The 13,040-nt window shown below is 51.0% G+C and overlaps 1 protein-coding gene across 1 annotated transcript in view; it reads left to right on the top strand.

The window, feature by feature from the left end:
- Positions 1 to 115: 115 nt before the first annotated feature.
- NCBP1 (nuclear cap binding protein subunit 1) overlaps positions 116 to 13,040 on the top strand; it is a 37,790-nt gene continuing 24,865 nt past the window's right edge. The window contains exons 1-11 of the mRNA XM_078600263.1: positions 116 to 584; positions 889 to 977; positions 1,598 to 1,698; positions 2,206 to 2,362; positions 4,763 to 4,870; positions 5,020 to 5,141; positions 5,660 to 5,729; positions 7,234 to 7,449; positions 7,904 to 8,001; positions 10,973 to 11,036; positions 12,317 to 12,427. Coding sequence (XP_078456389.1) covers positions 545 to 584; positions 889 to 977; positions 1,598 to 1,698; positions 2,206 to 2,362; positions 4,763 to 4,870; positions 5,020 to 5,141; positions 5,660 to 5,729; positions 7,234 to 7,449; positions 7,904 to 8,001; positions 10,973 to 11,036; positions 12,317 to 12,427 — 1,176 coding nt within the window. The 5' untranslated portion in view covers positions 116 to 544. The remainder of the gene's footprint in view (positions 585 to 888; positions 978 to 1,597; positions 1,699 to 2,205; positions 2,363 to 4,762; positions 4,871 to 5,019; positions 5,142 to 5,659; positions 5,730 to 7,233; positions 7,450 to 7,903; positions 8,002 to 10,972; positions 11,037 to 12,316; positions 12,428 to 13,040) is intronic.

Raw genomic sequence — 13,040 nt, 5'->3', positions numbered from 1 at the left:
GCTCCGCCTCCAGGGAGAAGCTCCGCCCCCAGGGAGAAGCACCGCCTCCTACCCGCGCGCGTTTCCGTTTGATCCTCAACCTGGAAACAGTCGCGCGGTCGTTCCCCATTGACCCGGAAGCGATTCCCGCGATTTCCGTCTGACCCGGAACTTGTGAGGGCTCCCCTCGCCGTGGTGCCCGCGCGCGTTTCCCCTCCAGCTCCCTCGCTCGCTCCTCTCTCTCATTCACTCTCTCTCATTCACTCTCCCCTCGCTCGCTCTTCTCATTCACTCTCTCTCATTCACTCTCCCCTCGCTCGCTCCTCTCTCTCATTCACTCTCTCTCATTCACTCTCATTCACTCTCTCTCATTCACTCTCTCTCATTCACCCTCCCCTCGCTCGCTCCTCTCATTCACTCTCACCTCCAGCTCCATCCCCGGCAGCAACTCACATCGCTCACTCTCACGGTCTCACCTCCAACTCGTTCCCCGTCTCGCCGCTCCCGCCGGGGGCGTCCTGTGCACAGCGGCCTCGCCGCCTCCCCTGCCGAAGCCGCCGCCAAGATGTCTCGCAGGCGCAAGATCGACGACGACGATGACGACGGTAGAGTCCAGGGGAGAGGGGCCGGCGGGGTGAAGTGTTAACTGCTCGAGTTGGTGGAGAAGAAGGGAAAGTTCACTCGTTCAGAGAGAGGAGTGAACGTTCATTCATTCAGAGGGAGAGGTGAAAGTTCATTCATTCAGAGGGAGAGGTGAATGAACTGAAATTATTCAGAGGACTGAGGTTGAACTCATTCAGAGGGATCGAGGAGCATGACTACGTGTGTATGTGTGATTAGTTTGTGTATATCTTTGTGTATACGTGTGCGAATGTGTGATGTATGTCTGACGTACGTCTGTGTGTGCAGGAGCGAGCCAGCACAAGCGGAGACGCACCTCCGAGCCCATGAAGATCGAGGACCGCCTCGAGTCGCTCATCTGCCGCGTCGGGGAGAAGGTGCAGCCCCCTCAGACTGACCCCCTCAGACTGACCCCCTCAGACTGACCCCCTCAGACTGGGCCCCTGTCACTCATGAGCTGCTCCACTCCACCCCACCGCTCCACCCCACCGCTCCACCCCACCGCTCCACCCCACCGCTCCACCCCACCGCTCCACCCCACCGCTCCACCCCTCCGCTCCACCCCTGTCTGCAATGGCCTGGGCTGTTGATGTTCATCAAGGTGTCATATGCTGAGTTATTTTGATATGATTACATGGAAGTTGGTGTCAATTCCTGCAGCTCAAAAGAGCCGGACCAGGAATTTCTGATCAATCTCACCATGTCCCAACGTGAATCCACCTTCCTGCACTGAGTGTGATCAGACATGCTAGTCAGACGTGCCTGATAGAGATGGATCCGAGTCTACACAAGTTAAAAGGCGTAATTTAGATGCTTAAGTGGGCTTGGACAGAACATGTCACTCTGCTTTTTGTACTGCCATACCCTGGCAAGCCAGGAGATGGTGATCCACCAACCCCCACCTCCAGATGTGCTGTATTACTTCTGTCTGTTCAAGGTGACAGCTGTGTTGTTCACATGAAGTGTGTTGATGTGAGCATCACGGCTCTGTTTGCAGAGCACCTCCTCTCTGGAGAGCAACCTGGAGGGCCTCGCCGGCGTGCTTGAGGCCGACCTGCCCAACTACAAGAGCAAAATCCTGCGCATCCTCACCGCTGTGTAAGGCCAACCCACGCCAACCCACGCCAGCCCACGCCACCCCGACGCCAACCACTCCATAAAGCGCCCACCACGTCAAGGCGTATGGTGGTGGTTTCCTATTCTACGTGGTGGTTCACCGCCTCTCCACTTCACTCTACGCTTTCACCAGCGGCCAGTGATTTTAAATGGCAAAGGAAGGCGAATTCCTACTGAATGTGATCTGTTCAACTCGATATAGATTCACAACTTTTTTTATTGTCTCTGGTCGGTGAAAAACAGTGTGAACGCTTTGGTTAAAATAATATCTACAGCAAATGTGACGTGCATTATTGCGATATCAGAAATTAAACTCAACTGTGAGGTTTCACGTGATAGATATGTAAACACTACAGCAGCTGTCAGACTGATCAGGTCATCCCGTGATCGTGATTCGCCGTGTGGCTGTGCAGGGCTGCGAGTGATTGTGTGCGTGTACGAGTTTGGGTATCGATGTGTGCACGTGTACACGTGTGCGCGCACGTGCAGAGCTCGCCTGCTGCCAGAGAAGCTGACCATCTACACCACCCTGTCGGGCCTCCTCAATGCTCGCAACTACAACTTTGGCGGGGAGCTGGTTGAGAGCCTGATGCGGCAGCTGAAGGAGGCGCTGAAGGGAAACTTCTACACGGATTCTCTCTACATCGTGAGTGCCGGGCGCCTCTGATGCAGGGTCACTTCCTTGGTTCAGAGCCCTTTGGCTCGTCTTTCCGCTGTGCAATTGAGTGAGTCACCATTTACAACAACTTCAATATGCCGATGGCATTCTCAGCTTTGTTGCTGTACCATGTGTGGTGACAGTAAGAGCTGCGTTATGGGTTGTGGTCTCCATGACCTTAGGTAAATCATCCTGGTATGTGATTCGTGCACTATTCATATCCTAACATTGCCTGCCATGTCATCATCGTGGTGATAGAAGATAAGTTAGTGCTCGAGTGTTTGAGGCGAGATGGATTAACAAAACAAATGTGAGAATACGTTTGAATACAAGGGCCTGCAGCAGGACCACAGGAGGCACATATCATGCATGACTCATCTGAACATGGCTAACCTTTATTGTATTTATTGTATTTGTTTCCCTACTCCTTTGTGGCAGCAATTAACTGGTGATGATACATCATCCCTAGGTCATCAGTTCTATTTTAATACATCGATCATTTTATGAATTATGTCTGGGAATAAGCTTAGCCCATCATTCCCCTGGGGATATAAGTTTGCATAAAAGTGACTAGACTGGCCCTCACCATGGAAATGTGGAATTTCCGCCATTGGCTCAGGGCTGCCAACAGTGGTGAACATCCCAATGCTTGTTTGAGCAGATAGAAACAGTTTTGCGTCTTGTGTCACAGTATGTGGAGGCACAAACACATTCACGTTCTTTACAATTCCACGTAGATACAAGTCCACTCATAGTTGCGTGTTTTAAAGGAATAGGCGTCTAAAAAATTTACAGCTCTTGATATTTTGTCATTTAATGTAGCCTGAATGGATACATATCTAGGTTGTGTGCCCGTGCCCTGTCTGACACGAGTGTAAAGCTTTGTTAAAATCGCAGCTGGCAGCATTATAGTGATGTCACTGCAACATCATTTCCATACGAGTGAATACAATGCAACTGCAGCGATGTCACTTTCGCATTGTTGACGGTGATTTTTAAAGGTCTTTCCTACTTGAAGAAAGCCTCACACTACTGTTGCACAGCCTATCTGCGTCTTCACGGGAGGGAGAGTCAAAGCTGTCGTTCTGCAGGGAGAGTCAAAGCTATCGTTCTGCAGGGAGAGTCAATGCTGTCGTTCTGCAGGGAGAGTCAATGCTGTCGTTCTGCAGGGAGAGTCAATGTTGTCGTTCTGCAGGGAGAGTCAATGCTATCGTTCTGCAGGGAGAGTCAATGCTGTCGTTCTGCAGGGAGAGTCAATGCTGTCGTTCTGCAGGGAGAGTCAATGTTGTCGTTCTGCAGGGAGAGTCAATGCTATCGTTCTGCAGGGAGAGTCAATGCTATCGTTCTGCAGGGAGAGTCAAAGCTGTCGTTCTGCAGGGAGAGTCAATGCTGTCGTTCTGCAGGGAGAGTCAATGCTGTCGTTCTGCAGGGAGAGTCAATGTTGTCGTTCTGCAGGGAGAGTCAATGTTGTCGTTCTGCAGGGAGAGTCAATGCTGTCGTTCTGCAGGGAGAGTCAATGTTGTCGTTCTGCAGGGAGAGTCAATGTTGTCGTTCTGCAGAGAGAGTCAATGCTGTCGTTCTGCAGGGAGAGTCAATGCTGTCGTTCTGCAGGGAGAGTCAATGTTGTCGTTCTGCAGGGAGAGTCAAAGCTGTCGTTCTGCAGGGAGAGTCAATGCTGTCGTTCTGCAGGGAGAGTCAATGCTGTCGTTCTGCAGGGAGAGTCAATGTTGTCGTTCTGCAGGGAGAGTCAATGTTGTCGTTCTGCAGGGAGAGTCAATGTTGTCGTTCTGCAGGGAGAGTCAATGCTGTCGTTCTGCAGGGAGAGTCAAAGCTGTCGTTCTGCAGGGAGAGTCAATGCTGTCGTTCTGCAGGGAGAGTCAATGCTGTCGTTCTGCAGGGAGAGTCAATGTTGTCGTTCTGCAGGGAGAGTCAATGTTGTCGTTCTGCAGGGAGAGTCAATGTTGTCATTCTGCAGGGAGAGTCAATGTTGTCCTGCAGGGAGAGTCAATGTTGTCGTTCTGCAGGGAGAGTCAATGTTGTCGTTCTGCAGGGAGAGTCAATGCTGTCGTTCTGCAGGGAGAGTCAATGTTGTCGTTCTGCAGGGAGAGTCAATGCTGTCGTTCTGCAGGGAGAGTCAATGCTGTCGTTCTGCAGGGAGAGTCAATGCTGTCGTTCTGCAGGGAGAGTCAATGTTGTCGTTCTGCAGGGAGAGTCAATGTTGTCGTTCTGCAGGGAGAGTCAATGTTGTCGTTCTGCAGGGAGAGTCAATGTTGTCGTTCTGCAGGGAGAGTCAATGCTGTCGTTCTGCAGGGAGAGTCAATGTTGTCGTTCTGCAGGGAGAGTCAATGCTGTCGTTCTGCAGGGAGAGTCAATGTTGTCGTTCTGCAGGTGCGCTTCCTGGCCGACCTGGTGAACTGCCACGTGATCGCGGCGCCCTCCCTCGTCGCCATGTTTGAGAACTTCGTGGCGGTCACGCAGGAGGAGGAAATCCCCCAGGTGAGGCCGCGGTTCCGGTGCTCGCGCGCACGCGGTGCTCGCTGTCACTTTTGACGACTCGGAAAACGTCACAAAAGCCACACGTGCACGTGGCATTTCTCGTTCCGGCTTCGATGGCGTGCCCGCTCGCACCCGTGTCCGTGCCGCAGGTGCGCTCCGACTGGTACGTGTACGCCGTGCTGTCCTCGCTGCCCTGGGTGGGAAAAGAGCTGTACGAGAAGAAAGACGTGGAGATGGAGCGCATCCTCACCCAGATAGAGGCCTACATCAAGTGAGTACCACCCGTTCGCTTCCGATCTCTCCTGGTCGGCTCGCGCGACGTGGCTGCGAGATACATTTGTAGATGCACGGGACATGAGAAGCGCACCTCCTCTCTGTGATTCTTTGTGTGTTTTTCAGACGGTGTTCCATTTTCTTTGTCAGTGCCCGTTTTTCTATTTTGTCGTTTACACTGATTAAAAAAGTGTTTTTCTTGGAATTACACTGGAGGAACGGAGAAGGGAGAAGCTACACTCAGATTAGAGTTAAACATCATATTGACCATTCGAAAAAGGAACTGGGCTTTGGGCAGGGCACATCGCAACAAGGAATGATGGCCAGGCTCACGACGTATTGGCAGCCAAAGGAAGGAACACTTCCTGATCATACACACCATTGCATTTGCTGTCTGGACCTTCCTGAGGTTGACTCAGCCTAGAACTAAATCGAGCATCAGCACTGGGGAGACAGAGGTGGGATGATGTTGGGGTAGCAGTGTGCGTGCATGTGTGCGTGCATGTGCGTGTGCAGGAAGAGGAAGAAGCTGCACATGCCCATGCTGCAGGTGTGGACGTCGGATAAGCCTCACCCCCAGGAGGAGGTGATGACCCCTGCACTCTGCCTACGTGGGCACCCACCACCCCCCACATCCCACGGACTGTGTGACTTGCTGCTGCCTACTCGTATGGCATCAAACCCCCCCCCCCACTACTCTCGAGTTTGTATTTACGCTGTTCTCTCGCAAGAGCGCTGCGTTTCACAGACGACTTCAGTCTGCGGTAGTTGCAGGCCGTCCTGTGGAGAATATTCACAGATGCTGAGCACGAGACGCTAGCAGCACATCATTGCATATTGCTGATAGGGCAGCAAGAGAATTCGTAATTAACGAAATAACCCGTTTCGTTTGTTGTTCATCAGCCTTTTAATCATAGTTTTACATTTGTAATTATCAAATAGGTTTCTCACAGAACAAATGAAATATATATATTTTGTTATTTTTAAATATATAAATCCATTGGACTGGTAAAACAAAATTAAAAACACTTTTATATTATATAATGCTCCACAACACGTAAATATGAGTTTTATACAATACTCCTACGAATAAATGCTCCTTCCAATGACATCTGACAACCCAGTAGAAATTGTTTAACAAGCTTTGCTGCTGATCAGACCCAGAAAGTCAAAACCGGTCCAGAGTTTGCTTACTTGCTTAAGCAAATGCTGCTATATAATATTGTCCTGGAAAGCCAATAGGCTGATGGACTAAACACGTATTTGTGTGTGTGTGTATATTTATATGTGGAGAAGCAGAACTGAGTGTTGCTTGTATTTGCTGTTACAATGACTGCTTTCTTACCATCGGCCTCTGTGACGTGAGGGCGGGGGTAGTAAGCGCCCTGGTGGAGTGGGCTGGTGCGACGCGGTTTTTGACAGGAGGTCGGCATCACTGTTGCCGCATATTGATTTAGTGTCACATCTGTCTTTCAAAGAAGAATGGCATTTTCTCCCAAGGTTTTTTCCCCACTTAAAAATGTGTGTGTAGATTGATGTCTCATGATGGACTGCATCTGATACAAAGCTCCACTTTGATTTTGTTTCCCGCACCTCCGATTAGCACAGTTGGCTACGTATGGTACGAAAGAAGTTTGACAAATACCTGTCAACATTGGTTTGGTTCTCAGCATTATAATGTCTTGAGAGGTTATACATTCAGGAATAAGAATAGGTTTTGCCCTTTCTGGCAATAAAACAGGGGTTAAAATGTTCAAACACCAAATGGACACCTTTTGCAAGGCATCAAGTCTGCGTTGACCACTCGTAGTCGTGGAAAAAGCATGCAAACAAACACGCTCTGATAGTATACGCATTGGCTGATTGGCCTACACACCCGAAGCAGCCTTCTTTATGGCCTTGTCTAACGGTGCAAACGCTGTAGCGCCCGCGCGACTGCGTGCGCACGGTACACACACACGCACGCGCATCTGCAGAACGTCCGCTCGGGTGTCGACGGTGCTGGGGCCGTGCGTGGTCGCACGATCACGAATGGGTGGCTGACCGCCCGTTGCCGCCGCGCGCGTGCATCTCTCCCCGCCGTCCGCCAGTACCTGGACTGCCTGTGGGCCCAGACGCAGAAGATGCGCAGCGACCGCTGGCAGGAGCGCCACCTGCTGCGGCCGTACCTGGCGTTCGACAGCGTGCTGTGCGAGGCGCTGCAGCACAACCTGCCTCCCTTCACTCCGCCGCCGCACAGCCAGGACTCCGTCTACCCCAAGCCGCACGTCATCTTCCGCCTCTTCGACTACACGGACGCTCCCGAGGTGCTGCCGGTTCCCTCCCGTGCGCGTGACGCTGCTTGAAGGGTCATTGGCAAAATGATCCAATGCAGGACCCTCCTGACATAAGTCTTGGCACACTCATGAGGCCTACCTAGGAAATCAATGATATGAACTTGGCGCGTAGGTTTTCGCGGCCAAAGTTATGACTTACTTGATTTTTGGGTTAAGCCCCGTAATGATGTGGCCAACTTACCGGTTAGATGAAGCGATAATTATTTGCATGTTTAACGCGTGTTGTACATGTGACGATTCTTCTTATAACCCCTTATGAGCCATGCCATTGCGTATGTGAATTAAGTTCGTATCGATCTTATTATAATGGGAGGTGAACAAGCTCCATGCATGAGCACTGTGTAGGGAACCAGCGTGAGCACACGGTGATCACGGGAGAGCTGCTGCGGGGTTTTAACGGCCGCGGCCGCTCGTCCACGCACAGGGCCCCGTGATGCCGGGCAGCCACGCCATGGAGCGCTTCGTGATCGAGGAGAACCTCCGCTGCATCATCAAGACGCACTGGAGGGAGCGCAAGACGTGGTACGTGCCGCACGCTCGCTTGCTCCTTCCTGCGCGGTGCCGCCCCCCTGCACACGAGCCCCCCAGCACGCGAGCCCCCCAGTATGCGAGCCCCCCAGCATGCGAGCCCCCCACTCTACAGCCTTGTTTAATCACCTGCCCGGCGCCAGCAGGGGTGAGATCGAGTTGAATGAACAACGTCAGTAGCGCCCATGGTGAGGCATAATAGATGTTTTTAGTGAGGTCACGGTGAGGACATTTCTCACCCAGAAATCAACATGAATGAAACGGCTGGCTGCCAAAACCTACGTGTTAAGTTCACCTATCTTGGTGTCCTTGAGTAACGCATATTGCAGTAGAGTGAATTACGCGATTATTGTTGATGCAAGCATCCCCAAGGTGGGAGATTCTGGTATGTCAAATGTTTAAAAGCCGCCCTTTGCGACTTTGGGGTCTTATCACTCCAAGAATGATGTGCTGCTAAAAGCCTCATCACAGGCTGGGATCTCTTAAGATGTGTGACGTGTGGTTAGTCAGTAACCCGCGTTGACTCTTTATCCTAAGAGGGGTACAGTGTTCTTTATATAATTTTTAAAAATGAGTTATTACAGTGCATTGTGCTTACCTTTGCCCCCACTCACGAATGCCACCACACGCGAACGCTGCCAGCTGAGTGCTGTGGTAGGCACCGTAACAGACTTGATGATAAAGGCTGCACTGATTTGTCGTGGAGCAAAACGCTCTACGTGTGAAACCACGAAACGCAACCGTGAGGGGACACTTGCTTGCACAGGGAACCTATTGGTTGAGCATCATGCAAGTTCTCAATTCATTAAACAGATCTCAGCTGCAGTGTCACCGTGCAGGTGCTGGGGTCTCCACGTGGTTCTCGCATGCCTTTCTCATGATGCACCCTCCTCCACATCCTCGCTGCACTGTCCTTGGTACCTGTCTAATTCATGCTCAGAAAAACACTTTTACGGGAAATTTTAAGTCAACGTTTTCTGAGACATTCTACGTTCAGCGTCGGGAGAGCACCTTGCCGACATCGTGCACTCACATTGCCATTTGAATGACATTTTATTTGGGCAGGAAAAATGTCACGCCCATGAATGGAGTGCGATTTTCCCACTTTCTGAACAAAGGCGTTGGCACGGAGTTGTGAACTCAATTCTGTGCAACACAAAAACTGGTGCTGAAGGCGGCGTGCAGCTTTTTAACGGTACGCGAGATTTGGCAGCGCGTTGCCACAAATCCACCCAGTTGGTTTTCCCATAACAGCCACTTGAAGGGTCAAAGTCAATTGTGAAGGCACCTTTGTCACGGAGGGTGCCTTGCCTTCCACAGTTCACGACCATACTCTGATGAGCTGGCTCACTCGGGTTCAATTTTACCCCTGCACCCTGACCAGATGGCAACCCCTGGCACCGTTATCCCCCAGACTCTGACCGGGTCTCATCCTCGGCACGATGTGTGCGACTATAATTTTCTTAAGTTTCCCATTGAATACGATTGGTGTTCTCAGTTTGCCAAACCCACTTCCTTTTGTCTCAAACTCTGGATGTCCCCGTTTAAAGCAAAACTCATAATGTGTGGACAAAAGAGCTAGGGATACAGATATATATAGGATCCACCACCAAATACTTAAGTATATGTTTTCAGGAGACACTAAAAGCATTACGCGTAATTGTCTCGACAATGTTAGATCACTAGAGGGAGCTCAAGGCTTGATATTAATTGTACACATTCACACATCTGTGCTCTGAACAAATGAGAGCGATTCACAGTCATTATTAGCATTGCTGTGACTGTGCAAGGAAGGCTGCAGTGGGTGAGTTTGCTAATGGGGCACGGTGCTACTTTTGAGGCCTCCAGAAGCGTGCAAGCAGAAACGACGGCGCAAGGCTAGCCGATTGCGCACGTGGGGTACGTTGCCCCGACTGTTAGGCGAGGGTCCCTAGTGGAAACGACGTAGTGGTCACCAGCGGGCGATGAGCTGGGTGGGACACGTTGTCATGGTCACCAGCGGGCGATGAAGCTGGGTGATACACGTTGTCATGGTCACCAGCGGGCGATGAAGCTGGGTGGGACACGTTGTCATGGTCACCAGCGAGCGATGAAGCTGGGTGGGACACGTTGTCATGGTCACCAGCGAGCGATGAAGCTGGGTGGGACACGTTGTCATGGTCACCAGCGGGCGATGAGCTGAGTGGGACACGTCATGGTCACCAGCGAGCGATGAAGCTGGGTGGGACACGTCATGGTCACCAGCGGGCGATGAGGTGGGTGGGACACGTTGTCATGGTCACCAGCGAGCGATGAAGCTGGGTGGGACGCGTCATGATCGTAGACCCTTTAAGTTTGGAGAAAGGAAAGGAATATATAAATGTTTGACTTCACCTTAAAAGGAATTTGATGGAAATGCGCGAACTTCCAGGCATCCGGAAAAACCCCAAAGGGAAGAGATTTAAATCGGCAGCGGGGAATTGAGGGGCACATCTTTTTAAACCATTTGTGAAAAGTCCGATGATATTGTTGCCAAGACTATGGGGTATTATACCAACGTTTCCTAGTGGAAAGTAAGATGAGAGCAGTGTGTGTGTCCGGGGAAGTTAGGATGGAAAAACAGGCATTTTCTCTTGCTCATCCAGACTGGAATTGTGTGCCCACAAGTAAGGCTTTTGAGCTAAGATGATAGGCTTCTTTTGAGTCTAAAACACACTACACTTCAAATTAATGCACGGGTTAGTACAATTTCATGATCATTATTTAGCCAAAGACCAATGCACAACTTTGAACTCCCAAAACGTCAATTGGGTGTTAGTTTTTACAGTCTAGCAGCTTTGCCCGTGTATTAGTTTATTCAGCATCGGTGCGGTTGTAGAACAATGGCTCAATGTTCGTGACAACTTGGAACCCTGCCTGTGATTGTCTCTGTGATTGTGCGTTTAGGAACTGTGGGTTTAATGTGACGATGTATATCTGTTTGCAGTGCAGTCCAGCTGGTCAGCTACCTTGGAAGGACCAAAATCCCGCTCAACTACATGGTCATCGAGGTGACTGCAACACAACCTTTAATAAACAGACATTTAAGACACTTGCCAACATGTATCTGTATTTATCTGTTATTATGTGACACTTGGCACTTAGCATTGTTTTTTAACATAACAAGCTCCGAAGCACACGTTATCATGAACAATAGTTGTACGAGTTATCGTGATACAATTTTTTTAATGAACTCTTTTGCTCTGGTGGATTGGACGCTTCCAGTCATACCAACGGTTGGCAACGCTCCCGTCAGCTAGAACTCTGGTTATTAAACAGGCGCTGTTGCTGTGCCCTGACTGCTTGTCACAAAGTGTGAGGCGCGGATTCAAAACCCCAACTCATGTTGGAAAGCGGCCGCCTCCTCCCCTCCCATCCCTGGCCTGGTTTTTGCCCTCGCTTTTAAAGGGCTCTGGAACCCGTGTTGACTCTTGAGGCAACATCCTTTACAGCCGAGCTATTTCCTCACTTTCGCATTGCTCCGAATTACTCCGTGTCACTGCAACGATTTAAAATGTATTGATTCGCTCCAAACGTTGTTTTGAAACATTGAAAGAAAGAAGGTGGCAGTTTGTGCGCTGTGCGTGACGTCGCCGCCACCTGGCGCCCCCCACCCCACGTGGGTGCTCGTGCCACAGCATTCACCACAACACCGCCACACTGTACCCTGCTGTGCCACAGTGTTCACCACACTGTACCCTGCTGTGCCACAGCGTTCACCACACCGCCCCCACACTGTACCCTGCTGTGCCACAGCGTTCACCACACTGTACCCTGCTGTGCCGCAGCGTTCACCACACTGTACCCTGCTGTGCCACAGCGTTCACCACACTGTACCCTGCTGTGCCACAGCGTTCACCACATCGCCCCCACACTGTACCCTGCTGTGCGAGTGTTTTGGGGGGAGCTAAATCAGCGGGGAGCGGTGGCGCTGCGGTTTGTGTGCGGCGCAATGAACTGTTCACGGTATCTGAACCAATCTTGGGACTCCCCTAGGTCGACTCAGCCTCAAATGAGTACCTGGCGTGGTGTATAAATATCGCCACATGGGAGGCAAAGGCGGTCGGGCGTGGTTTTTAGCCTCCCACCCACTGTGTGTGTCGTACTGGCCTTCATAGGTGCTCACCAACTACACTTGCCCCAACAATCTATAAAGGCTATGGGGGGGGTAAATCACCGTTCCACTGAGTTGGTGGTCAGGCTGGCTGGCCAACGTGCCAACGCTGGGGCTCGACCGTACGCAGCCGAGCGACACGCTGACAACGGAATGTTCCGCGGCTGTGCTCGCCAGGTGATCTTCGGAGAGCTGTTCCAGCTGCCGTGCCCGCCGTGCATCGAGGTGATGTACACCGCCCTGCTCATCGAGCTCTGCAAGCTGCAGCCCAGCTCACTGCCGCAAGTTGTATCCTCCGCTCGTCGCGCGCTCACTCCCTCTGTCGCGTGGCACAAGCCAGGCTGCTACGCGTTCCAGAAGAGGCGGCCTGGGCCCTTTGCCCACAAGAGCCGTTGCCAGATGCGACCAAACGTAGAGGCTTTAAAGTGGATACAAATATTCTACAATTGGGCGTTTGTTTTCGGTTACTCCTTCTTGCCCGCTTTGGCGTTTTGGATAACCTTGGCGGAATTTGCAAGTTAAGTTGGATACAGTCCACTTTCACGTGAACAAGGCTAATTGTAATAATGCCATAGAATGTGCTGTGTGTGGGTGTGTGTTTGCTTAGGGTGACGTTTTTATGCAATTTTCGTCATTGAGTGCTGATGCTGAATGTGGAATGGCGAGTTTTGTACAAAATGTACTCTCATCATGAGTTCCAAACATTGTTTTTTACCCCAAAGGCAGAAGTATACAAAGAAGAGTTTAACTGCCACTGGCCTAAATACCCCTCTACCTGTACAAAAATACCCCCAAGCTGTTTTTGTTTCTATTAACTATTACAGGTAGCAATGCCTCAACAATGTGATTGCCTGGCATCATCCGTTCGATCTCTATGACTGGATTCACTTCCATGGATGAG

Source organism: Lampetra planeri, chromosome 13 (genome assembly GCF_965212315.1).
Source record: "Lampetra planeri chromosome 13, kcLamPlan1.2.h2, whole genome shotgun sequence".
In the NCBI taxonomy this organism is placed as follows: Eukaryota; Metazoa; Chordata; class Hyperoartia; order Petromyzontiformes; family Petromyzontidae; genus Lampetra; species Lampetra planeri.
The sequence above is the reverse complement of the archived record's forward strand: the minus strand, read 5'-3'. Positions and strand labels throughout refer to the sequence as shown.